The sequence below is a fragment of the Branchiostoma lanceolatum genome, chromosome 8 (genome assembly GCF_035083965.1).
Source record: "Branchiostoma lanceolatum isolate klBraLanc5 chromosome 8, klBraLanc5.hap2, whole genome shotgun sequence".
Lineage (NCBI taxonomy): Eukaryota > Metazoa > Chordata > Leptocardii > Amphioxiformes > Branchiostomatidae > Branchiostoma > Branchiostoma lanceolatum.
The window spans coordinates 17,806,929-17,834,718 of record NC_089729.1 but is presented as its reverse complement, the minus strand read 5'-3'; the positions used below and the strand labels follow the sequence as shown (position 1 = coordinate 17,834,718).

General features: G+C 43.4%; 2 protein-coding genes across 2 annotated transcripts in view; one reads left to right on the top strand and one right to left on the bottom strand.

Moving 5' to 3' along the window:
* LOC136440051 (rRNA methyltransferase 2, mitochondrial-like) overlaps nucleotides 1-27,790 on the bottom strand; it is a 217,257-nt gene that overhangs the window by 131,712 nt on the left and 57,755 nt on the right. The window lies entirely within an intron of this gene.
* Nucleotides 233-27,229, top strand: LOC136439993 (titin-like). The gene is made up of 24 exons (XM_066435721.1): nucleotides 233-507; nucleotides 1,310-1,579; nucleotides 3,321-3,545; nucleotides 5,451-5,816; nucleotides 7,096-7,143; nucleotides 8,757-8,822; nucleotides 9,133-9,201; nucleotides 9,605-9,742; nucleotides 10,208-10,276; nucleotides 10,663-10,740; nucleotides 11,040-11,105; nucleotides 12,200-12,238; nucleotides 15,417-15,467; nucleotides 17,567-17,673; nucleotides 18,109-18,289; nucleotides 18,817-18,994; nucleotides 19,543-19,661; nucleotides 20,387-20,770; nucleotides 21,323-21,619; nucleotides 22,008-22,165; nucleotides 22,766-22,970; nucleotides 24,336-24,611; nucleotides 25,186-25,324; nucleotides 25,762-27,229. Exons 1-24 carry the CDS (start codon nucleotides 288-290, stop codon nucleotides 26,276-26,278), a joined length of 4,266 nt encoding a protein of 1,421 aa, XP_066291818.1. The 5' UTR covers nucleotides 233-287; the 3' UTR covers nucleotides 26,279-27,229.

Below are 27,790 nucleotides of genomic sequence, written 5' to 3'. Positions count from 1 at the left end.
ATAGTCTCCATATCTTGTTTATCTATTGATATTCGATTTAGCTCCTGCGAAAGTTCAAGTGTGGTCTATTCGTGTGCGTACGTCAATTGGTGTCCTTAGCATATTTCCGTGGACCTCTGCGTTGTCACGCCCACATATTTACGCTAAGGTCCCACCCTTGTGGTGTAATGTACATGATTTGTCACTGTATCATAGATAACTTTTAATAAAGAACTTAACAAAATTTCTTTTCCTCAGCTCTGAAAACACCCGTAGGTGTGAAGGCTTCCTTGGTGAACCACAGTTCTATGACCATCACATGGGCACCTATTGCCGGTGCTACTGACTACGCCATCGAAGTCAAACCGGAGGGCGCCAACGTTGCAGTTACGTCCAAGGGAAAACAAGCACCAGAGAGACAACTAACCAACCTAAAGGAAGGCACAGAGTACAGGGTGGTTGTGTTAGCCGTTAGTAGCCATGGCATGAGCGCGGCCAGTGAACCTCTGATACAGCAAACAGCCCTTGGTAAGTCCTCCATGGTACATCACATGACCAATCCGAAATAAAACGCCGTGTGGTTCGGCATGTAGACTATGCTGTTCAGGGCATTCGATCCGAGAAGAAACACGAAGGACACAAATACCTACTAAGCAGCCATTTTGGCAGCAGTTAGTGCCGAAGAATCTATTCATTTTTTCTGTACTCAATCTGGATTCGGCTGCAGCTAACAATTCAAGTAAATTTCCCGAAAGTGCAGAATCAGCTACTATGAATATGTGTATATATCATAGTGTCTATATATAGTATATTTTGCACTGAAAGTTGGCAAACCTATCGTCGATATAAATATGGAATGATGAGTATGCCGAGAGAGAGTGATATCCAAGCCGGGGCGTCGCATATTGCTTACTCCAGTTGATGACACCAGACACCCCAGAATCTATTTTCTGACGCTGCCAGCCTGCAGCTTCTAGCCTGTCGGTCCCTTAGTCTCGGGCAGCCGGCTTTGGTTTTGTGGGAGACTCTGCACCCAATTTCTCTAGGATTTTGGGGGAACGCCGCTTATATTTGCGACGGGAGGATAATCCTTGGTGGAACCTTACAGTTTCACTCGGGTCTTGATCCAAAGGCGAGATATTTAATGTTATTTTTCTAGGGACGGAATCTCTTTTCCCAGGAGAATGCTTGGAACCAAAATAGCAATGGGCATCGGGGAAGCCCAGTTGGAAAAGCTGTTCTTTTGCTTTGTTGTTTAAAGCTCAAGTGTTTTAGCAATGCTGCCGATTATTCTCCAACGGTAACACTCTACTTGTTTTTTGGTCCACAGCGCTTTCCGCGCCATCTGGATTACGGGTTACCTCCGTCAAGGATACATCATTGACCGTAGTCTGGGGCTCAGTCAAAGGAGCAACCAGCTACGACGTCTCAGTCGATCCCGCCCACGGGAAGGCTGTTGTAGGACCCAAGGGACTGACCCAGCCCGAGAGAGAGCTACAGGGACTACGCCCAGGAACTGACTACACTATCAGAGTCGTATCCAAGGGACTACGCGGAACAAAGAGTGCAGAAAGCGCGCCTATCACTCAGAAAACCAAAGGTATGTGAGCTACCAACTATCGTTAAGTGTACCAAAATAGAACTGAACACTGTTCTCAATATATTTTAATATGTACAATGTCCCATTGATGAAGTATTCTGACCATCTAATTGCGGTATGACACGCTCGTGTACCTACGTGAAAGCTGGCACGTCGTTAGCGTGTCGTTTGGCACAGTATACTCCGCTCGGTATCTCCACTAAAAATAGTGGTCTGGATTTCATATCTGAACTCCATTCTCCATCGTCAGCTTTTCTTTCCGAAGCTCTTTTAGCCATGTGCATGGCTTGCCATGTTGCTGTACTGTAGACGTACATGCAGACTTTTATGGACATATCTACTACAATGACAACGTCTCTGCCATAGCTACGGACGCGACACATAGCGAAATGCGCTAAGCGTTATGCGGAGCGCTGTAACGATGTTACCAAAATAGAACGGCTGAACTTTAGACTGCTTGTATTTAACGATGTTATTCATTTCACTGTCCTTCTCGTGACATCAATCCACCCGTCTGTATCCCACACCACCCATGACTTTCCATTCCATCACGCCAGCCGTATTGTCCTGTCTGTCTGTCATCCCATCGCCCCAAAAAAGAGAACATTGGCGCCAAAAAAATCGACGGAACATCAGCTTTCTTCTACTGAGATTGAACACACAGTGTTGTTTGTCGGTCTTGTTGATTCAGTGGACTTGTGGTACATTCTGACGCACTCGCTATCGTCAATCTTTGCCCAATCTACTTTATATTGTTGTAGGTGTTTTGTGCGTGTTTTTTCAAAGGCCACAGCATTGAAATTTTATGGATGACATCCTCTTCAGACTCCAAATTTAATGCGAGAACGCTAAAAAAAGATGGACAAATTTTCTAAATAGAGACATTAAACGTTGTGACGAGGAATGTAGCGACAAAACATAGCATCACAGCCAATACGTCCTTTTTTTTAATTTTGATTCCTGCATTGAGGCGGTGCAGAAAGTGACACTAGTGCAGTGGACTGGTATCACTTACCAACTACATTCAAGGCTTCCACGCTATTGTCACTTCTACAATTACCGAACTTATTTCACTTCTACAAGTACACTCAAGGCTACCTCACTAGGCTAGCTACACTCACCACACGACATATTTCCAATTTTCGTTATTTTCTTGTCATTTTGACCATATCCTGAGGAGAACGATATTTCTTGTCTTGTTTTAAGCGGAAATCAATGATGATGTCATCCATAAAATTGCTACTTGCTGTGACCTTATATCTTGTGTTGTACAGTCTACCCAGTGGTACCGCTTGTACGGCACCACTGTGTATTTTCTTTGTTGTTATGTTTGAATACAAAAATCTACTTAACACATTTAATGTGTGTAACACTACGCGCAAGCGATCATACCAAACTATAACAGCAATGCATCATAATGTTTAACCAATAACCAATCGTTCTGAGTTGACGGATTTTTCAAAGAAAACTACAACAAGTTACACACCAATGCGACAACAGGATCGTGAGTTCTAGCTGCGAACGCGCAAACAAAAGCATTTCCAATACTCCTAGAAGGAGGTCATCCTCCTTCCCGGAGTAAAATCTCAACCAATGTTCTCGAGTCTCATCGTTTCAACCGTCTGTCGACCACGTTATCTGTGACGTTTTTCACACTTTCCTCTCGTAACCTTGTGTCAAAGCCCATCTCACCGTCTACGTCACCACATGACGTCACTTCCTGTCCCGTCTAATCTTTCAGTCCTTGCAGTTCCGCAACGGATAAAAGTCAAATCCCAATCTGATATGGAGATCCAATGGACTCCGGTAGAGGGCGCTGCTAACTATAAGATTACGTTAGAGCCACCGACGGGAGCTTCTGACACCACCGATATCACTAAACAGAAAGAACTTCAAGTCAAGATCACAGCCGTGGACGAAGCTGGCCGACATGTCGGCAGCGAAACCTTCGTGCACAAGACGTCTGGTCAGTTGTATGGTCCGGTCAAGGGAGGCTGAAATGTAGACGTCTTCAATACACTGCCGCAGCGTTCATACTAACTAACACGCACTGTCCTTTCTTGCATTGCACAAGTGCCCGGTTTTTGTAATCTTTTTATATTTTTTTTTAACGTTTTCCTCCTACAAAATTTTGGTGTAAATCGAGAGCATTCAGTCATCATCATGACTGTCGATACCTTCACGTTTAATTGAAAGTACTTATTACTTATTCGAACACGATACCAAGAACTTCGTCAAACATGAAGGTGGAACACAACGGACCGTGAACGTTTGTCAATAGATACACTCTTAAACATACAAACAAAGACACCTGGCTTGTGATCCTCTGTATCTGATTTTGGGATCGTAAATGCCATTTTATTAAGTTTTTCTCATTTCTATACGCACAGAAGCTGAACTATGCGCTACAGTAGCAATAAAGTACCTGAGAGGCAATAATATATGCCCTTCACTGCTTGCCGTGTGACCTGCGCTATTTGCTGCTACTGCACTTAAGGTGGCAGAACACAGTATTCATCCGCGACCCCCGTAGACAATTGTAGTTCGGGTATAAAATAGTGCGGCACGGTACTTGAAAAATCCCAAGATATTCTTTTGTGCACAACAGTGAGGTAGAAACTGTGCTGAACGAAAGTGAGAAACGTCAATTTGGAGAATGTATAAGTTGGATATTCATGTTTGTTCGGTCGGCGTAACTTTGCGCCTGAATACTGTTACCGCCTACAGCTGCGCGTTGGCTGCAGTTCACATGACCTCCGCTTAGCGCCATATTAAAGAGGGCGTCAAAGGGAACGAGCCAGCGCATTTAAGGTTATTTTCACAAATATTGTAGATTTTTCCATGAACTCAAACATGTTCGATTTTTTAAACCTTTCTTGTGCACCCTACTATAAAGTTTTAAGCGTTTCGAAGCTTCTCTCTTTGAGGTGCATGACTATGTTAATCCCCATAGGCGATCGAGATACTGTGTTTTGCTACCTTCACATCTCGTATTGGTGCATTAGATTGCGTAGTCTAGCCGGGTAACTTGTTGTAAGGAAAGGCAACAACGCCGAAGTCGCATGTGCAAACAAATATATCTTATCGGACACTTATGAGTAAATTATGCTTAGGAATCTTCTAATAGCCATTAAGCTAAAGATCATTTTTCATCAGGGCAAATTAGCTGATAGAACCAGCTCTTCCTTGATGGAGAGTCAATTATTAAGGTCTCAACCTAAGATGACGACTTTGTCTTACAAAATACAGAAATAGATTTTGTTCTAAAATCACGGTCTTACAAACATTTAACAGAAATCAAACAACCCGTCGAAGGACAAAATTTAGGTCTATAGTCAGTTTTACAGTATTTCTGTTGCTCAACGATTTTCTGAAGAACATTTTGTGTGACGTCATGACTTGTTGCGTCAGCAGCTGTATAAACAATAGTGTCAACAGGAATAGCGGGGAGGCGCGAGAAGCGTATTTTTGGAGCACTGAATGCCGAACAAAAAATGTGGTCCCGAATCGAGGTCATCTCAAACTTTCCTATTTCTTTATTGCTTTCTGAAGCTATGTCAATTTCTCACTGGCAGGGAAGGTTCTCCTCAATGACACAAAGAAAATGTCTAAAGCCAAGCGTAATTTATGCAAATTAATCTTCAAATTTTTATTCTGTTCTAGATCTTTCTTAATTGCTTTCTGCCTTGCGAAGGTTTTGCGAATTGCAAGTACTTGCTTTATACTAACGACGGTTGTACATCTGACGATGTCTGTCTGCGAAAGGACATCATTGCAGCGATATAGACACTGATACAGTAGTATGGTTTGATATTCCTTTACGCTTCTTGCGTCTTGATACTTATACTGTTCCATGTCTTCATTTTACTAGCCGAAGAAAAGAAGGTCGTCCAGAAGAAGGTTGTGAAGAAGGTCGAAAAAAAGGAAGAAGTCGTCGTCGAGAAGAAACAGACAAAGGTAGTCCAAAAGAAAAAGGTGGTGAAGACAGAAGAAAAGGTTGAAGAAAAGAAAGTAGTCAAGAAAGTCGAGCCCAAAAAGGTCGAGCCCAAGAAGCCCGAGCCTAAGAAACCAGAGCCTCAGAAGAAGGTTGCAGCCAAAAAGGTCGAGCCCAAGAAGCCCGAGCCTAAGGCGGAACCTCCTCAGAAGAAACCCGAAGTCAAGAAAGTCGAAGAGAAGAAGACAGAAACCAAGATGGTGACTGAATCTGCGCAAGCGAAGGCCGAGGGAAAGCCGGCTGGTAAGTTTGCCTTTCTGTAATTTGCGACTGCCTGCCTATATTGTGTTATACAACTAACGCCATGAAAGGAAGTATTCTTTTTTTTAACGAACTCGCTCAGTGCAAGGCCGTAGGGGGCCACTCATCAAAGCACTGAACTAATTCTTACTGTACCAGCATCTCTTCGCCCTAAATCAGAAACATCAATGCTCGAGACAAGCATGTCTTCACTGACCCATTAGGAGAAGCAGGGGTTACGAAGGCTGCTCGGGAAATTCCCTATCCCATTTAAGCCGGAATGTTTTGATCCACTCACACCGGGGCATGCCCCTACTCTTTTTCGAAGGATGAAAGAAAAAGCGACAAAAAGTCACCAATCGTTGTATTGCATCAAGATATTAATACTCTGATAAAACTAACCAAAGCGATATAACGTTGGCTTTTGGCTGAAGTAAGATGATTGTGTTATACAACTAACGCCATGAAAGAACGTATTTGCTAAAAAGCGGCAAAAATTCACCAATCGTTGTTTTGCATCAAGATATTAATACTCTGATGATAAAACTAACCAAAGCCATATAACGTTGGCTTTTCGCTGAAGTAAGATGATTGTGTTATACAACTAACGCCATGAAAGAAAGTATTTGCTAAAAAGCGGCAAAAAGTCACCAATCGTTGTATTGCATCAAGATATCAATACTCTGATGATAAAACTAACCAAAGCGATATAACGTTGGCTTTTCGCTGAAGTAAGATGATTGTGTTATACAACTAACGCCATGAAAGAAAGCATTTGCTAAAAAGCTGCAAAAAGTCACCAATAGTTGTATTGCATCAAGATATTAATACTCTGATGATAACACTAACCAAAGCTATATAACGTTGGCTTTTCGCTGAAGTAAGATGATTTGCCCAAAGGAACGGTTTGGGTTAAATTGGCATGACACATTCGACCATGTGTGTTTTAATTTGCTCCTATAGGAGTTGCTCTTATATGCTCTTATAAGGTGTTACACAACAATAACAATTATATTGGTCTTATATCTGTAATCCATTCACTAATATATCCAAATATCGACCATGTGTGTTTTAATTTGCTCCTGTAGGAGTTGCTCTTATATGCTCTTATAAGGTGTTACACAACAATAACAATTACGCTGGTCGTATATCTTAAATCCATTCACTAATATATCCATATATCTCAAACCTTATGAAACTGACGTGCATGTCTTAACACGTGCTGATATGATTGTCACAAACCGTTGCTCACTTTACACTGCTATGTACGATATTCGCACAGAAGCTCCCAAGAAGCCAGCCGCCCCCACTAAACCCGCCGAAGAAGCAGGTAAGATGAACTTTCTTTTGCTTCGTAATTTCACCTTGCACTTAATTATATATCAACATTAACGACCATATCACACATCCAAAATACACCATTTTTAATCATATTCAACAACAATGATCGTATTTTGGTGTCATATGGTCTTTAAGTGTTGATATTTTCTGTAATGTATTTTAATGGTTGGGTTGTTCACAAAAGGAATGTTATCTTGAAGTTTTGCGATAGCTATTGTTACAATTAATGTTGCCGAAGGGTAAGCTTCTGTTCCAGTTTTTCATGCTATTATCTATGCTATAATCATAAATCTGTATGTAGTTATGTAAGATTGTGCAGTTTGTGTTATGGCGTATATGTCAACCACATGTTCAATGCTTCTTTTGCTTATAATTATCATAGTTGCTTCCCTAAAGAACCATATGTCGTAGATCTTCAGAAGGTTTGGTATAATGAAGTACATGTCGCGTTAGGCAATCGCAATGCTTCTAATTCACAAGCTGTATATGTAAAAACATGTATATATTGTATCACTGTGGATATCATTCTTGTCTGAACTGTTGGTCACCACCTCTCTTTTATTCACATTTGTCCTGTATTGTTTACTTACAATGTTTATTCCCCCTGCGCGTACTATCCTAATGATATATGACATCGAAGATAACCAAGAAGCGACGTCTATGCTTGCTTTTGTATTGTCCTTAAGTTTAACCTGGCTACGGCAGACCAATGCCAAAGACAAAGTTTCCTGTCTTAAATACAGGTCAATGCTTGAACCTCACGTTCATTCCATGCTAGGTTGCCTCTCCCCAACACGTATATCTAGTCCATCCCCAGCCCCTGACCAATTGCTTTTTTTGGCTCGAATAGACACATTGATATAACGACAAGATTACTAGATTACTAATTGTAATTTCTTGGGTCAGTCTGTTTAACAGTCCTATACTTCCCCTTTCTGGAACCAAAGTAGAATTGTCTTGTGTATTAACATCGTAACACGGGAAAAGGGGCTTCTTTCGACCACGAATTCGTGCATTGTGATCACTTGTTATATCAATGTCTATTGTACCTGAGCCTGCAATAAGACAAAGGCCTTTTTAACTACGCCCCGCCTTCCGTGTATGTCCTCCTCCGTCTCAGAAACCGTCCCAGTGTCTGTCCGTCCCCGTAGCGACATAATCTGAAAACACCCCTGAGGGCTATTGGTCGCTGTTGGTCTGAGTCTATTATCCTTTCACAAAGAGAATTCTATCACTGTTCTTGGTGATTATCGAAGCGGGAGCAGCACCAGCGAAGACATTTTTTGTAAAAAAGAAGAAACCGCCAGCGCAAGAACCTCATCAGGAAGAGGCCGCTGCAGGTAGTGAACCCCCCGCCGGCACCCCCTAGGCCTGCCCCTGCGTAAACTTTGTCAAGACAATGCGCGTAGAGAAGCATAATCTGATTGAATTAGCCCAAATAACGAAAATTAATACTAAATAGCCACATATCTTGCTTTTTCGTAAAAACGGTTGTATCTGTTCCCATTGTTACTGCTACAGAAGAACAGAATAAGCTACCGAAATGTATCTTCATGTCATTAAAAACTCGACCACATCTGTTTTTTTTTCCCAAACGTCTTGCTGCAGGCCCGAAGAAATTCACATTGAAAAAGAAGAAAGTGCCACCTCCTCCAAAGGAGGAAGCCGGTACAACAGATTACTCAGTCATATTTTTACAATCTTATGGATTTATGCGTAGCTTTTTCATCTCAAAATAAAGCGTTAATGCCGGATGGTAACAGCCAGCTATCGTTTATAGCGCGACGAGCAGTCTTAAGCATAAGTTGAGGATAGACGTGCTTTTATACAGCATGTACAATGACATTGCTACCCAATATAAGCAAGGAGGTTTGACCTCCGTGATTGAAGGTGCTGGATTTCGTATCTCTCTCTCTCTCTCTGATTACATTGTATATTTCAAATTCAAACGCATGATGTGTTTATTCGACTTCTCTAGCACCCTTTGGCTTCCAACTCAAGAAAACCAAGAAACAGGAAAAGGAGGTCACGGAAGGAGGACTTGAAGGTACTACGGCTTACGGAAAAGAGCAAACATTGAGAAATGATATTTTCTTTGTATTGCATTCCTTTTTCTGATAATGAGCACTTGGCAGTCATTTCACTGCTGTCTATCTCTAATTTCGTGAGCCAGTTATGATAGCTTACGAATATCAAATTAAGATCTGGCGAACTATTTCAGAGTCGTTTTTTTCTTTGAAAAAGACTGAAAACAATGGTGGGTAGAACGTATAGCACAGAACTGATTCGAACGTTTGTGGTCCTGCCACTTGCAATCCCTCAAAAAACTGTCCTCCCATTGTCTTAAAGTAATAAAAACGTTCGAAACAGCTCGTGGCATTTGTTTTTCTCCATCTTTAAATGATGATGACTAAGACCAACAGCTTCCTGCAATGCCCGTTTACATTAAGGTGTAAAACTGAAGAAGTTAGATGTACCTGAGGGAAGTGGAAGCGAGCATGAGCGGAGTCCCAGAGGTTCCCCCCGGAGAGGCATGTCACCTGTCCCCGACCAGCAGCGCGGAGCAGCCCAGGGCAAAGGCCCTACAGGTATATCCCTCACCGGCCCCGCCAATCCCACACCCTCCCCTGCCCGCGGTGCATATAGGTGCCCAGTTCAATATACCTGTAATAAAGGTAAATTCCTATGCTATATCACTCCAACTGTACGCGTCGTCATGTTCAACCAACGACACCATGTGGTTGAGTTCTCAACCAACGATGTCATTCGGTTGAACAACCAATGTCTCCCAGTTTTCTGGCCGTTTGCCCCTTTATAAAATGCCCCATATTGCCTATGTAATGGTCACAATAGCAGCATTTTCCTCAAGTTATACATATTGGCAAATGCTGCTGCTTTGCGAAATTCTTGACAGTACAGTTTAATGACGAATATCGTCGCCTTTGATAAAAGCCCCTGACCGGTATGTAAGCACCCCATCCCGTCTCCCATGCCCCCCTCCCACCATGACTAATACACCGAGCAGTGTGATAAGGATCTTCCACTTGTCACAGCTCAAGGAGCAGGCGCACCACCAGCCCTGGGATTCAAGAAGAAAAAGGCCACACCAGGACCTAAGCCAGGTATTGTACGAGGGGCGTCCTGCTGCAAAAAGCCCCCCCCCCCCCCTGCGTAGACCGCTAAAGAAGACCCTTAATCTAAAGCGAGCGCGGGATATTCAGATTCTTAAAAAACATTGATAACACAAAGAGCTGTCCTTTGTACTATGGATTATATGCTTCTTTAATGTTTTGTGATAAATTCCCTTTAAGTCGAGCTTCAAACTGCTTTTTGTCCAATGCTCACTCCAGTGCTGCCTTCAACGGTACGATGAAAGCAACCTCCTTAGCCAAGGCTAAGCTTTCATCAACATAATTTCATTTCAGAAGGTACAGAACAAAAGGACATTCGATAAACAAAACGTTATGATCGTTTCCTCAACCGAATTTACTTTCCCCACTCTGCTCAGCCGCCCCGCCCGAGGAACCTAAGAAGTTGAGCTTCAAGAAGAAGAAGAAGCCGAAGGAGGAGGAAGACATCGACGGAGGTATCGAAGACATTCGATGATCTGCTGCCAGTATAACAGAAGGCGTATGCAGCCAGAAATAGCATAAAATACTTCTCTACATAGACAAAATCGCCTGTCTTTTTATTCTTGAAAAACGCCTTACTGTCCACTATCCAACGCTTTGGGTGGCTTCATGATATTCCACTATCGTGCTGCGTTGCTTCAACGTATATCTTGAACAATGATATCATCACTGATGTAATTTGCTTTTTGCTTACAGAATTTAGACCTTTAAGATTTGAGACTGTGTTTAAAGTGAGCCTAACTTCCGTTCACAGCTGACGCCTGGGGCGTGTCGCTAAAGAAGGCGAAGAAGGTCGACAGAGGGGGCGACGAGTTCAAACGTACGTCTCCTGCCGATGGCTGCGAGAATCCACGCTTTGCGATACTAATGTCGCTGTTATTCTCCTTACAGACTCAGCCTCACTGTAGCATCTCACATCTACCTCTGTAGCGTCTCACACCTACCTTTGTAGCGTCTCACTGCTGTCTCTGTAGCGTCTCACACCTGTTTCTGTAGCGTCTCACAACTCTCTCTGTAGCGTCTGTCCTCCAGCTTATTTTCCAGGCCTTGCTACAAGCTCCCCGTGACATAAAGTGCTTTGGTTATGCCTGTAACGTAGTGGTAGAACCGGTAGCGAATGACTGCGATTTGCGCTAATTTTGCGTCTTTAAAAGTAATACACATTACACAGTACGTATTGCTGTGTAGGCTTCTTTCCACTCCTTCCCTTTTTAGCTTTTATAGTTCTTAACGCATTTAGTGCCCGACTCTCACATTTTTTTCTGCCTTACGAACAACCCAATTCCTTAAATGTTGTCTGACCCTCCCTAACTATGGCAAAGGTTGTATGGCTTTGATGGCAAAACTCTCTAAGTTTACCCAAGAGTTAGCGATCCTCCTTTCCCTCGTACAGTAAGTCACTTTCCTGTCCACCTTAATTCGTACAACTTTGCTTTTATGCTTGAGTGATCTGCGTCCAAGGCTTTGACCCAGCTTTATCAAATCCTTCTGTTCAGGAGTTTAAGAAAGTGTTAGCAAGCAAGATCCCCATATATAGACTGCCAATGGCTTGAGTCACCTTTGTCTGTAAATGTAAGCTCTACGTTGCTTTGCTAAGACCCCGTAGTAGGAATGCTGTAGGCAATGATAGCAGCTTCAAAGAATAGAATGGCATTTCTCGTTGATTCCTGAATGAGTGGTCTTGATTGTGTAGTCTTGCTCTGTGTCTCTAAAGTATTTGTAACGAACATAGACATATTCTAGAGTCCGAAAAACAGGCGTTGCTTTGATACCGTTTCCTGTACCCACCCATGCCAATAGTGTCCGGCAATATACGTAATGCACGTCTTGTCGGCAGCCATTTCAAGGAAACAGCGCCGTGTTGTCATTTAGTTCTGCGCTCATGATTTCTTTAACACCCCCTTTTCTTCCCAGTGGAGGGCGTGCGTCTCAGGCACGTTACATTCCCCCCACGTAAGTACCGCTAACGTCTTATTTTCTCAACAGGGTGACATAAAGTTATTATGTTCATTGGTACACCTTTACTGTACACAACCCATAGACATAGATATAGAGTATACACAAATAGTCATAGGGCCTTTCACGGGCTGCCAAAACGAAGATACAAGCGACTGAGGTCGACCGAGTCTCTCCATGTCCCTTACAAGCAAGGCCGCAACTGTTTTACTGTTACCTGTGCGCTGTTCCCGTACTGCTTCCATGCATAGTCTTACGCTTTGCTTTTGCTTTGTCGACAATTCAGCAGAGGCTCCAGCAGATGCAGCGTTAAATGGAGCAGTAGAGCCGGCTGCTGGTAAGCTTGCTTCTACGCATTTAACAAAACCTGCTTCGTCTTTTAGGGTTGCATTACATTCTTGCTTTACAGCTTGTCCTTGTTGTCTTTCATATTTAACACGTCTTTTCTTTCGCTTACAATGCCGCTTGTATATGCTGCTTATGATACACGCCATTTGCACACCTAGCAGAGATTCACTTGAACGGAGCGGCAGCTGAAAACGGGCTTGTCGCGGAGAATGGCGTCGCGGCTGCACCAGAGCCAGCAGCACCTGCACCAGCCGAGGCACCCGCTGAGGCTCCCTCTGAGCCTCCTAAACCAGCTGAAGAACCTGCCCCAGCTGAGCCTCCTAAACCAGCCGAGGCACCTGCTGAGGCACCTGCTGTGGCACCTACTGAGGCACCTGCTCCGGCTGAGCCTCCTAAACCAGCCGAGGCACCTGCTGAGGCACCTGCTCCGGCTGGGCCTCCTAAACCAGCCGAGGCACCTGCTAAGGCACCTGCTCCGGCTGAGCCTCCTAAACCAGCCGAGGCACCTGTTGAGGCACCTGCTCCAGCTAAGCCTCCCAAGCCAGCCGAAGCACCTAAACCAGCTGAGGCTCCAAAACCTGCCGAAGCTGCGAAACCAGCTGAGGCACCTACTCCGGCTAAACCAGCTGAAGCGCCTAAACCAGCTAAGCCAGTTGAAGCACCTAAACCAGCTGAAGCACCAAAACCGGCCGAACCACCCAAACCAGTTGAGGCACCTGCTCCAGCTAAACCAGCTGCAGCACCTAAACCAGCTGAAGCACCAAAACCAGTAGAAGGTTAGCATATGTCTGTGGGCCTTTCATTTTCGATTCAGAAATGATCCATACCCTGATCCCCTGTCCCAACATTAGTGAGCCGCCTCTCCTACTCATTTTCTTGACTTCGAAATCTGGACATGACTTCGTGACAGTCTTGAATTGCCATTATCCATTTTCCCAGCCGTTTTCATCACTGACGGAGACAAAGACCTGTGTACAAACCGCCATTTCCCATGCTGTAGTCAAATCTTCATCCTGACCATTTTCCTGATATACCTGATCACATTTGCCACTCCTCAATATCACAGCTAACCAGTTTGACTGCCCACCTTCTCACCATGTCCATTAGATACCTATATGTACGTTGTATTTGATAAGGTTATCTTTGTTTACATTGGTAAATTACCCAATATCTGTAATGTTTAATGTTGTGTTCCCCCATTAGCGCTATCAATTTATTACAGTCGATGATTTTGTCTAATCATTGGTTGTGGTTGTAAGTGTTACTAAACACCATGAAACATACGTGTCTCTTCGCCCCATCTTCCACGTTGTCCTGTAGCACTTCATCAGAACTAAGCTCTCATGTTGGTAACTGCACACTAGTTCTAATATGCAAAACGTTTTGATGTCCTTAATAATTGTCTCCATACATTAAGTCATTCATCACTTAAAGTCGTAAAAAGGTAACTCTGACCTATGTATACATTTCCATTTCATACGTTAAGCTGACGACATGACATTGACTTGACGGTGATGTGACAATGACTGGCTATTGGCACCCTACCCGTGCTGCTTTGAAGCTTTTGCGTATTGTCCATATATACGAAATATACAGACATTATTTGCAGAGCCAAACATAATGCAATCCCTGACTATAAGTTATGTTGCTGATATTTATCCAATAAAACGCTTCAGTGGTTGGAATGTACTGCAAGCTTTTATGGTCTTATATCGATGATTCTATTTACAGTGGTATGATATATAATTCCTTTCCTGCTAACATTTTGATGCGTTCCTACAAAGCTTTTAATGTTTCTTCCTATGTTTCTTACTACTACATTAACACCCTGGCGTTGCGTTTCAGACCCTCATCCCATCGCAATAGCTATACCAACAACCTGCCAATCCCAAGCTGACAAACCTATTCTATTAATGACAATGTTAAAGATTCTACTTATCTAATCACTTGATGACATTCCTTTGCGCAGCTTCATTTCCTAGATAGCTGCGATATGATGTAAACCACTAATGCTTCTCCAATGCTCTTGCTTGCTCCACCCCTTACGACAGACGATGACGGTATGGGACCAACTCGTAATAGCAAGTTCAAACAGGGTAAGAGGCTGGTCAACCTTGTCCTGTGGGCTGTCAGAGATTGCTTCCCTTGCCAAACTGTTGTCTAATGTAGCATTAATGCCAGAAATACATATGCAGCACTAATGCTTGGTTAGTGCACACTACCATGGTAATTTCATGGTAATTATGGCTGTGCAAATACCAGTCCCTCCTTGTCCTAGCAGCCATGCCTAATGCTATGTTTCAAAGGGAGCAGAGGGAATCCAGCATTAATGCCCAATGTGCTCCGCTAAGGAGCGCGTAGTGCGACATTAATGCTACATTAGACAACAGTTTGGCAAGGGTTTTTGTTTTAGAATCCTTTCAAATATACACATTGTAACGTGATAACCGGTTACGTAAGAGTAAACATTGTCGTCATTTCTTTCTTTATCAAAATTGTGTTACTGGACGACAGCACGTTGGTAAGTGTCAGAAATCAGTAGTGTACCCTACATCTTGTTAGATAAATGTCACCCTTTACTTTAAGATTGTATTAAGGTGCAATGAAATAAGATCAAAGGTGTGGGATTAAGGTAGCAGCTAAATAATATGTTTTGTTTTACCAATGTCGAAATGTAACTTACATGTATGTCTAAACTATACCTTTGTCACCCAACAATGAAGATGTGTAAGGACTGTTTTCTTTGCTGACGATATTTTATTGCCTTGTTCTGATTCATGTCTGCCGACACTGGTCCTAAGGTAGACTTCTTTGTTCTTCTTTCCAGTCTCCGATGAGCCTGATGTGGTGCCGGAACCTCCACCCGGCTTTAAGGAGGGTAAGAAAGACTCAAAATATTCATTTATGTAGTAGTATACCACATACCATCTGCCAGTGGACTAGCCTCCTGTTGCAGTGATTGCACCACAGTGTGGCCCAGGGCTATGAAACGGGGATGGGCACCGCCCTATACACCTTATGGTGTGGGAGGATTTGAACTTTTATCTAATACCAAGCCATAAGTTATTTTTGCTTTCCTATCGCGAAATGCCTGAAAATATGCGATATTCTAGTTGCAAGATACATGTACAAAGATGAATTGCCGTAGATCATAGAGCATGATTCGTTAGAAAATGCCCAATTGTTAACATAGACACGTAACCGGAGACACAAATATAAAGCTAACTACAGTTCCACGAACACATTATCTTCGCCAAATAATCAAGGCTTATTATGGAAAGTGATGAATATTTACGTGCTTATCACCCCCTGAAAATTTGATCATGCACCATACCATTTGGACGTTATGATTGGGCGAATGAGTCCAGTCTAGATAGGGTTAAAAATCATTTGGTGGTACAGGATTAGTATATGTGTAGAGTGTGCTGATATATGTTATAACTGGTCATGAAAAAATGTGAGTATGTTGATATTATATGGGCCACAAAGGTTCGATATGGCAGTGTTGAAAGTTGAAAGTGATGATGAAATAGTACAGTCAATACATATGAATAGAATAAATCTGGCACGTTTTAGGTGTTTTTAGTCAGGCTTTCTATTTTGTCCCTATTTCGGTATGTCGCCAACCGTGTTGAACAAAAATGCTTAAACTGAATGTGTCAAAAACCAGCAGGAACCACACCTCTGCTTGGAGAATAGTTTATTTATTTGACCTACACGTACGTTTATGCAAGGCTATCTGTTTACATGACCTGACACTGTCCTATGTCCCATTGAAAGGCAGTGGGTTAAAAAACTTTCCTTACTAATTATGCAAATTAGCTCCTTATTTACATAATAAGTCATTGATAATGTAAAGCACCATCCGAGCTCTCTACATACCAAACATCACGACGATCTGTCGACCCCTTCTCAAGTTATTCATGTCCGAATGTCAAAACAAAAACACCCACTGCAGTTCTTAACAAGCCGCTAGGGGGCCAAAATTTACAGAACTTACTTTCTGTGGCATGAACTATCTACCACACAAAAATCATGACCATAGCACTTTCAGAAAATATGCCCCTAAATTTTGAAGCTCTGCTGCAGTACCTTTGGTACCCGCTAGAAGGCCCATTATCGAACTTGACCTTCCTTTCTGTAAATCCTACCCATCCACTAAATATCATACAGATCCATCAACAGCTTCTTGAGTTATGTTGTCCACAAGAAAATTCACACCCACACGCTGCAGTACCGACGGAAAATACCAGGGGAACCATTTTTGAACTTGACCTCCGTTTTCACAACATCTACACACCTGCAAAAAATCATGAAGATCCATCAACGTTTCCGTCACTTTTTTTGCCTACATACAAACACAAAAAATGCAAAGTCCGCTGCAGTACTATTGAAAAACGCAAGGTAAACCATTTTCGAACTTGACCTTCCTTTACACAACCACTACACACCTACCAAAAATTATAAAGATTCATTGAAGTTTTCTTGAGTTATGCTCCTGACATACATTCAGACCCACCCAACAGATTTTTCAACCGAAAACATAATCTTCTCCGAGTACAAGTACTCGGCGAAGATAACAAACCGGAAGATTCGCCTAGTTAGCTCGATTGGTAAGCCAGCTTAGGTATGTTTTGTTATGACCTAGATTTATTTCGTTTTGTTATTGTTTTTAATTATCATATAACCTTTGAAATTATAACTTCCTTTCGCTGTATCACTGTTATTTTCATGTTATGATGTTGACTTGATTTGTCTTGTCATTTGCTGTTAACCTGTTATGCGTGACGTTGTAATTTTTAGTTTCTTTTGTTATCTCTGACCGTCATCTGTATTTTCTGTATTTAATGAGCAGAAGACCATCATAAGCAGATATGCTTCTTTTCCAATACTCGATAAATGTATGTGAATAAAATAAAGCTAACAAACATTTCACCATAACATGCAACAATGTATCACCCCACCTACTCTCTTCAGGCGCGCCGAAGTTCCAGTTACCGGACAACATGAAAGAGACTATCGAGCTGATGGGAGGTCAACCTTGCGACTTCACGATTCCCATCGATGGAACCTTCAAACCAGAGGTGAGACAAAATACAACGCTTGTTTCGGTTTAGAAAAATCTGAAGAAACACAACTCTTCTTCTTCAAGTATTCATCTAAGTACCGGACCCAACGCATAATAAACAGTACACTACCATATTGCGTTCGTCTATTAAATGACTGCTGCTAAATGACTGTATTAGTGTTTTAGAAAGACTTTTAACTCGTATAATCTTGTTGGCACCTTATCATATAAGGATCAAGACTTTTATTCAATGTGTAATGTCTTTTAAGTCCTGAAAACATGTACAGGGCGCACTTTGTACAGAATCTGCAATTCAGCACTTGTGCTGCAATGGCTTTTTCTATATTGAATAAACCATTCTCTCTGAACCATTCTCTCTCTATCTATGAGAGTTTTTTTAAGTTAAGCTACTGGGACATATGGATAACAGTGATTGTGTTGAATGCTTCAGATAACAATCATGAAAGACAACAAGCCCATCGAACTGGACGAGCGGGTGAAAATCTACACAGTCGGAAACTTGTGCAAGGTCAAGATCCATGGCGCGGAGAGGATGGACAGAGGGAAGTACAAGATCGACGTGAAGACGCCAAAGGGAACAGACACCACCAACTTCACCGTCAATGTCAAAGGTAAGACCATAGGGTGTTCTGTTTATGACGTCACAGGGCAAGAATATAATAGCTTCAGCCGCCATCTTGGTTGGAAGGACTGGTCGTTATCCCCCAACATGGTCGAAGCTAACTTGCTCTAGTCACGTGACAAACGCCCTATGCAAATCTTACGATATTTTAACCAGTTCCTGTCCTTTGTCATGTCGTCTTCAATTTCATATAAACTATCGAAAATCGTTTGAGAGATTTTGTATTACCTTTATGCAAATCTCGAGATTTTTTTGTATAACCCATTGTAAAAATCTAGAGATTTTCTCAAAAGATATGGAGATCTTTGGGAACATTTCGATTTGGGGGGGGGGGATCGTGATGAAAGAAATCTAGCGCTTTATTTCGATCTTTTCTTGTTTAGTGAAGCATGGGCACTGGGGGTATTGTGATCTATTGTGTAACATAGAACCTTTGTGTAACATAGTCAGCAATAGTCCAAACCCAAATACTCAGCCAAGATCTAATCTTCTCGGTGTTTTTTTTTTGTAAACTAGATACACCCTCGCAGCCCAAGGGGCCCGTGATCTTCAAGTCGGTGATGTCCGACAACATGGAGGTGTCCTGGCAGCTGCCTGACGACGATGGCGGCGCTCCGCTCCAGGGCTTCGAACTGGAAATCTGCCAGGCCGGCAAGAACGACTGGAAAAAGATCGCAAACATCAAGGATCGCAAGTGAGTATTTATTTATTTTGATTTACCACATTTGTGGAAGGTTGGACATAACAGGTGACTATCACCTTTTCAAGATGTCAACTCAGACCAGACTGTAAGGTTCGGACCATCGCACACCGGGGCATGCCCCTCCTCTTTTTCGAAAGGTGTGGTGGGTTCTTTTACGTGCGCGGGTGTGGCTCTCCCCCATGGCCCAAACACGGGACCTCCATTTAACGTCCTATCCGAGGGACGTCCCTAACCCTAGATGAGCTAGGTACTCATTTACACCTGAGTGAAGGGAGTAAAGTCATGTTAAGTGCCTTTCTCAAGGACACAACGTCGGGGCGCAAGTTCGGACATGTCTCTGGGCACAACCCGGGATTTTAACAACCCGGAGTAGTGTTTGCTCATCAACGATGAACTATGATGATCAACGATGAAAACAGTCGAGTTGTTGACATATTGTGATCTATTGGAAAGTTTGTATGTCAAAGGAGGTTATACATATATATTCATTGCTTTGTTAGTAAACCTACCTTGAAACTTTCTAATGTCAATTTTCCCAGGCACAAGGTCACCGGGTTGAAGGCGGACACCAGGTATCAATACCGTGTCTCCGCAATCAACGAGCACGGCAAGAGCGTAGTGCTGAAGTCAGGCAAGGTCATGACCAAACACCCAGAAGGTAAGGAACGGGCACACGAGTATAGGACAACTTGGACTTGGAATGAGTTGCAGAGGGGGCGGGGGAGGAAATATAGTTACAATTTTCGTTTCTCCGATCAGACGTTTGTAAAACACTCACACACTCCAAATGACCCTTCTTCATCCGTAACTTAAGTTATTACGTACTAATCAACATTGTATGCTAGCAGTCATCGTATTGGAAACAGATATTTGAAAATATGTAATATATAATCCAAGCAAATATTCCTTATACTAATCTGTAAGTTTATCGTGCTGGTTGACATCCTTATTCGCAAGTGTTTGCATTGCACCGTTTGTACAGATGACAGAGACTCCGGGTGGCTTATCTTGACGCTTTTAAGATGTCAATGTCTCAGCCTAGGAGTACTAGTAATTCTTTACTCTTCTCGAGCTGTCGGGTTGATACCTTCGACGCCAGGCGGCGTAAGGTGGCACACTCATTTGTGACGCGTCTCCTTGCGGAACTGGAAACAGCGTAATTCAATTGCTATGCCACAGCGAGGTTTTCTCACTGAGCAGGCACTGGCCTTACTATTGTCGACTAGTCCTCCCGCCAGCTCGTTTCGACACCACTCGATGCAATATTTTTGTCGTTGTTGTTATATGTAGATGTTTGTAAATTGTCTCTGTTTTTTTTTTAATATGGGCATTCGGCCTGAGTCAAAGAATAAATAATAGATAAATAAATGTACCCTTCCACAGCGGAGGCGGCTTGGGACGTGCAGCTGAAGAAGGTGAAGAAGAACCCCCCAGATCCCCCACAGAACCCCCGTGTCACCAAGACGGCCAAGAAGCCCATCACCCAGGCCCAGCTCGTCTGGGAGAAGCCGCTCAGCGACCACGGCAGTCGCGTCAAAGGCTACGTGGTCGAGAGGAAGAAGGAAGGCTCGAGTGAGTGGATGCGGTTAGCTGAGGCGAAGGACTGCAAGAAGGAAGAGTTCCTTGCGACGGGCTTCTCCGAGGGCTTCGAGTACTGGATCCGCATCCGTGCCGTCAACGCCGGCGGAGAGAGCGAGCCTGCTCCCCTCACGGACCCGGAGATCCTCAAGATCGGAGAGAAAACACCACCACCTGCCCCCAAACCAGGTGTGTACACAGGCGACTTGCACACCGCAGTGCAGATATGTTTCGTGTGTAGTGCTGTGTACCTAAACCCGTGTTCAGGTTCAGGTCCGGATTTAGATACAGAAGTTAAGACCGACAAGTCCGGACCTGAACCCATGGCTTATGTGTGCTAATTTTTTTTCCCGTTACATGTAAAATTACATGTTGGCATACGTCTTACATGCAACTTGAAAAGTATATATGGAAAATTAAATGCAGTCAGTAGTAAACACAATATGTCAGTTAAACACACAAAACAGCAATGTTTTCATATTTTTTCATTGCAAATTTCACGATCTAAAGAAGGTTTTCAGACGTTTAGGTTTGCTTTTTTACTTGAACCTAGAAATTAGGTCCAGTCCGGATCAAGTCCGGGGTTTAGGTACACACTATCCGTGTGTATTTGTTCGTTTATTTCTTCATAATGAGAATTGTGCGTTTACTACTCGAACAGAAACATCTAACAGTGTTATCCAACTGTGCCACTTATCAAAATATATAAAGTCTCTGAGAATTGTCCTGTTTTTCCCCCAGTTATGCCGCCTGGCCCCGTCCAAAACCTGCAGGCCGAGGCGAAGGGAGACGGACACGTCACCATCAACTGGAAGCCTCCCAAGGACAGGTCCAACGTCACGGGCTACGTCATCCAGAAACTGGGCGAGAACGACGAAGACTGGGTAGAGATCGGGCACGTTGGGAACGAGAAGGAGCTGTTCAACGTGCACGGGCTGGATTCCCGCCAAAACTACAACTTCCGGGTCATCGCGCAGAGCATGGCGGGAGCTGGCGAACCCGCCATCACCGAGACTGTGTCGTTGAAACAATTCTTGAGTAAGCTGATTTTGAGAAATCATCATCTTTTCTACTCACATCATAAAAGACGAGTACCTGTATATGTGAGACCAATCTGATGAATTAGTGTTGTCATTTCAACACAAGCATTCGTAAGTAGATAAGTAGTAATCTCCAAGCAGATCTACAAGGTGCACCGAAAATCGTATATGCTAGCCACAGAAGCTCCAGTCAGCCAGATAAGCTCCAGTCCGCACCGTAGGACTGGAGCTTATCTGGCTGACTGGAGCTTCTGTGGCTAGCATATACGATTTTCGGTGCACCGTATAGATCTGCTTGGAGATTAGATAAGTAGTAGATTTGAATTCAACTACACCACACGCTTATTGAACGGTATTGACGATACAGTCTTCCCACATTCTTTCAGAACCCAGTGCGTCCACTGATGTTTCTGCAACAGTCGAGGAGACAGAGAAGGGACACGAGACCAACGTCAGGCTGAACTGGACGCCCCCTACCGACGGATCCATCATTACAGGCTTCCGTATCGAGAAGAAGCCCAAAAGGAGTACTGACTGGAGCACGGTTAGTCATCTTAGTCAAAATGTATTTTAACTATTGGTAAATAAACCAACATTACCTTATGTTTCATTGTCAATATATGGTTACAGTTTCGATGTGTATTTTTTTTTATTGCATTTCACAAAATGAACAGCACATAGTACAAACAAGAGAAAATCAAAGTACACAGGAAAATGAACATAAGCCACGGATCCAAAACAATAAGTAAAGGTGGGAAACAGAAATGGAATACTTGTAAATATAAGTAATATCCAAAATAATAGTAATAACACCCTCATTGGCAAATAAATATAACAAAATCAGTATCAACCAAAGAAAACTAAATATTGTAATTAAACAGAACTAAAGTTGACAAATTAATATGAAAAGTCCATATCAACAGAATCATGAGAACATAAATAACAAAAAGAACTAACAGTGACTGATCAGTGGCGAATACAAATGGCAAAAAAAATATCAACCAAAGATGTGTACTTTCACATTGATAACCTTGATTCACGTAGAAACCACACGTTTCTGTCATGGCAAGCTTGAATAAGTATCTTCACGAAACAGATGAGGTAGAGAATAAAGTTGGTATTTTTATGTGTGTGTGCATTTTAGATCACCACCGTGGGCCCAGACGAGACCACCTACCTGGTGGAGGATATGACTCCCGATGAGGAGTTCGACTTCCGCATCGTCGCGGAGAGCCCCGCTGGAGACGGCAAGCCCGGCGGCACCAGCGTCCTTATGCCCCCGGCTAAGCCGCCAGAGGTGCCGCCAGAGCTCGGCTTCTCCGAGGAGGACATTGAGAAGCTCAAACAAGGTCAGCGTCACTGGATATTAGCGTTCTCTATACACACACACACACTCACTCACTATCCGGTTTAGCGTCTTCCTTTCCCCATCATCTGGGGGTTTGACGTGCTTGCAAGTGGATGGGGACGCTTGGTGGCCGCTCGCTAGGTGCCTCTGTCCTGTGGACTCACATTGTGTAGGTTGAGGTGGTGGAGGTCCTCCTTGATGTTATCAATATTATTACGTGGTCGTCCTCGTGGATTTCGGCCCTCCACGGTCATGCCGATGATTTTCTTGGGCCACCTCTCCCTGTCCATTCTTTCAAGATGCCCATACCAACGCAGACAACTGGATCTAATCACATCCTGCACACTGTGTACGCCTAATCTGGCTCTAAGTTGTTTTGCACAGACAAAAGAAAATCACCTGCCAACGTTTCGGTAGTTCTTCTGCTTTCTTCCTGATAGCAACAATGACTAGATGACTCCGAGCGAGCTCGAATGAGTGAGTGAGTGAGTGAGTGAGTGAGTGAGTGAGTGAGTGAGTGAGTGAGTGAGTGAGCAACAATGGCTAGGGCTACCTCTCGCCACTAGGTGGCGCTTCGGCAATGCGGTCCCAAACATGACTGAATTGGTATACCCCCTCGTCCCGGATCATGACTCGACTTCATTTTCTGATCCAAATGGCCTCTTTAGTCATCATCACATTTCTATTACTGTTTTTTTTAGTTACGCAACTAGTTGCCTTTGGAGTAACGTTGCAGATTTAAGAGCTGGTCTCGTATGTTTGTTCGCCACCATAGATTTGCTATGGTCTTGTAATGTATCGTTAGAGTAAGATCCCGCTGTCATACACTGATTCATCGAAGATATGATATGTGACGCCAATGATTTTCCACGTCTTCTACACTACCAAAAATCGTTTTTCTTGTTTTTCCTTCTACAATTAATTTTTTTCTGTCAGCAAGAATATTACGTATTCTGTATACAAGAATCCCTGTTTTGAGCACAAACAAGAATCCCTGTTTTAAGCACAATCAAGAATTGCATCTAAGAATTTTTTTCTTAAGTTAACTTAAACCAAGAAAGTTCAAGAAAATAATTCTAGTAGAATCAAATTTTCAAGACAAAATAACTTATGGGAAGAATCTGGAAGACTACAAATTTGATGAAACAAAAAAATAATCTTATCTTAAGCCAGAGAAAGCACATTTTTTCTTATTTTTCTAGAAAATTCTTATTGAAAAACAGCATGCTAGAAACATTTTCTTAAAATAAGTTAAATTTAGAATAAAAAGAATAAAAATTTTTGTGTAAGAATTGACAAAGGCAAGACTTCCCAGAAGGTTTCTTGCATTTTCTTGTTTGTGTAACGATGCATTGTCTTGTTTTAGATCTCCCCGGACCGCTCCGCATTGTGAAGGGCCTGACGGACCTGGAAGTCCCCATCCGTACCACCGCCCTGTACTACTGCGTCCTGTCCAAGATCAACATCATGGTGCGCTGGATGTGCGGCTACACCGACATCCTGCCCGGGAAGAAGTACCAGACGAAGATCGTGGGCAGACTGCACATCCTCTGGGTGTCCGACTGCAGATATGACGACGAGGGCATCTACAAGGTGGAGATTCCCACCAAGGAGGCCTCCACTGCCAAGCTGAAGATCATGGGTACGTTAGCGTTCCTGAATTACAAAAAGAGCTGTTCATAAATGTTTTCGTGTAGTATGTAGTAGATATTCCTTTTCCTCTAACCCACATAGAGCCATGTATTACGTGACGTATTTGCATTGTTGTGCTAATTCTGCAATAGTAGTAGTAGTCCACTGTTTTCTGCTGCTGCAGTAGTAGAAACATCCTGCAGCCGCAATCAGTCTTCCGTCAATCTTTTTCACTTAGTCCGGTCCGTCGCGAGCTTCCTTAGCTCCCGTACGTTCCTTTCTGACCGCAACGGTCCTTCCCCTCTTTCTTTTAGGTCTGCCCTCAGTAGACTCAGTAAGTTTTTGCAATGTCTTCCTTTTCTGGATCTGTATGTGTTGAATCCTATCAGGGTGGAGTCCAAAGCCTGTTGTGTAGGTGTGTCGGTCGGCATTCTTAGAATGTGTCCGAACATAGGCCACCTGGCATACGACCTATAATCTTACAAACTTCAAAGATTAGAGACCCCTTTGACCACAGTGAATGGAAGTATGATATGATTTGGTTGACTATGGACCATCTGATGATGTTATTCTATTTCTAACAGAGAACTGGGCCAAGCCTGGCCGCCGCCACAACCTCAAGCCCTTCTTTGAAACCCCCTTGGTCAACTACTGGACTGATATTGGAATGGAAGCGCAGATGACTGTCAAATACGGAGGCTATCCGACACCGAAGATCAGATGGTGAGACGGAAATTTTCTTTCTATTTTCTAATTTTTTTATATAAAGACTCTGAATACTGCGTGTAATGCTTCGTTTCCAATTGCTCCGGTGCCCGTAGGGGGTGTAGTCCCGCCCGAGCCCCGATGTCAGACATTTGTCCCTGTGGACTGCCGTGTAGGGGGGGGGGGGGTAGCGGTACCTCCCGGTGCTCGCACGATTAGCTCACGTCATCTATTTGTTACCGCGTCCCGCGTTGAATTTAAGTCCGAGTTAAAGTAACCGCGGGGCCATAGAATAGCCCGGCAGCCGCAGGGTGTCCCACGAGTCCACGTAATGGTTACGCCCCAAAGTGCCCGTGAACTATCCTTTTTCCAATTGGGACCGAAGCATAAAGAGGGGACGGGGAGTTGAGAAATCCGCATTTTTTGAAACGTTTCTTGTTTGTTCTTTTTCTCAGGAACCGTGGCCTGGAGATGATCCGTGCCGGTCCCAAGTACGAGTTCATCTCAGCAGACGATGAAGTCCAAACCCTCATCATTAAGGACGTGAAGGAGTCAGATGCCGGCGAGTACACCGTCACCATCACTAACGAGGCCGGCGAGAAGACCAGCACGGGTTCTCTGATCGTCGGCGGTGCCGGCGCGCCTGCCGGCTTCGAGAACCAGTTCCCGCTGGGTCGGCCGATCCGCACCCATTTCACCAGGCAGGAGCTGATGGACCTGGCCGCCGGTGGAGGCGAGGGAGGCCCCCGCCAGGACGACATCAGCAAAGCCCTGGAGAGGCTGGAGACCGAGTACAACGTCGTCAAGGGAGCCAAGCGCCGCATGATGACCACACCGCTGTCCTGGTACAGGCAGATGAGAGTAGACACCAGGGAAGGCGAGGAGGCTGAGAGATTCGGCTACAAGGTCATCGGGCAGCTCAATGTCAACCTCCTAGACATCATCTACAAGGAACCGGACATTAGGCTTTAAAAGACTCCTTAGGCATTTACTCACTAGTACTGGTCGCACATCTGGCTGTATTTTACATAGTGAATATCCTTTCTGCGTGTAATCAAATGTACAAAAACGTTAGGCACTTATTAAGAGCATAGGAAAGCGTCGAGTAAGTACAGTGTTTTATCTTCTACTGTGTGAACAGACGCGAAGGAATGTTCTGAAGATGAGTATTATCATAGTGATCCCCCCCTCCCCGAATTTATCATTGGTGTGGTAGGATATCTAAGTGAAAACCACAAAAATACTCTTGTGTATTGTGAGTGAGTATGCACGCTTTCTATTTCGCGTATTTCTGTTCTGGATTATCATACTTGCAATATCTGTATCCTGATGGTAGATGGCGCTTTTTAACCTTTGATTGTTAAGCTTATGATCGACCAATGGTATAGAACACTACGGCTGTTTGAGGTGAATTGTTAGAACGTAGAAGTTGAAAGAAATGGAAAGAAATACGCAAACAAGCTCTAGGATGTACCAAGATGAGCCATGGCCCGATTTGAAACTGTGTGGAATTTTATGAGAATTAAATTTTTCTAGTGCGTTTTAAGAGGATAATAGTTTTACAACAACGGCTGTAATGAACGTAGATTTCTGGCAACCTTTGTAAAAAGATAGAATTAATCACTCAATAATATATATACCCGTACACCATCTCTATGTAATATAAGACAGGGGCGTTATTTGCATCGCTGATATCCATACAATGGAGAAATAGAACAACGAATAAGTAAAGTTAAGAAAATTATCTACGATACCGATTGAGTCAGATAGGTGCTCAGCATATATTAATAACTTGATCTACTATTACTCTACTCTTGGGTATGATGGTACACGCATTTACTGTATAGCTCTGTGCTGAAATATATAAGAACTTGTTGGGATTTCATAGTAGTGTCTGAGAATAAACCCGTCGTTCGACTTAAATACGGCCACGGAAGTAATTTCTTATTATGTCACTCATAGATAAGACTATCTACCATGGATACGTGGCCACGTATTGCCCCGATGCCAACAGGAAACGTATTAAAGCCCCCGTCACAAATACGAAATTCAGCTCGGCCGACGTGTTGGCGAGCTTCAAACGTGCATTTTCGGCCGAAGTACGGCCAACGTCTTGTCGATTACGCGGGCTTCGGGCGATTTTTAGAAATAAAAGTTGATCCAAATATTGGCCTTTTACCAGGTTAGTCGATACTGACTTCGTCCATGTCCAAGAGATGGTACCATCTCATGGGTTTTTTTTAGTGTTCCACGGACGTCGCCCGAGATTTTCATTGGAAAATACGGTCGACGCTCGGGCGATTTTGAAATTCGGCGAGCTTCGGGCGATCTACCAAAGTTGGCCGACACTTGCATGAATTGTGACTCCGGCTTAAAGACCTCATCGGCGATGTATGCCGTAAGATGCATAAATTACACAATTAAGTGCAAGCTATGCAAATAAGGACACAATTTGCATAATTAATGAGGAAATTCTATCATTCC

What these genes read in the sequence shown, in the direction of transcription:
- LOC136439993 (XM_066435721.1), top strand. Translation starts at nt 288, where the DNA reads ATGACCATCACATGGGCACCTATTGCCGGTGCTACTGACTACGCCATC. An exon ending in CACACCAGGACCTAAGCCAG is followed by an intron (nt 10,277 to 10,662) that starts GTATTGTACGAG and finishes CACTCTGCTCAG; the next exon opens with CCGCCCCGCCCGAGGAACCT. An exon ending in AGGGGGCGACGAGTTCAAAC is followed by an intron (nt 11,106 to 12,199) that starts GTACGTCTCCTG and finishes TTTTCTTCCCAG; the next exon opens with TGGAGGGCGTGCGTCTCAGG.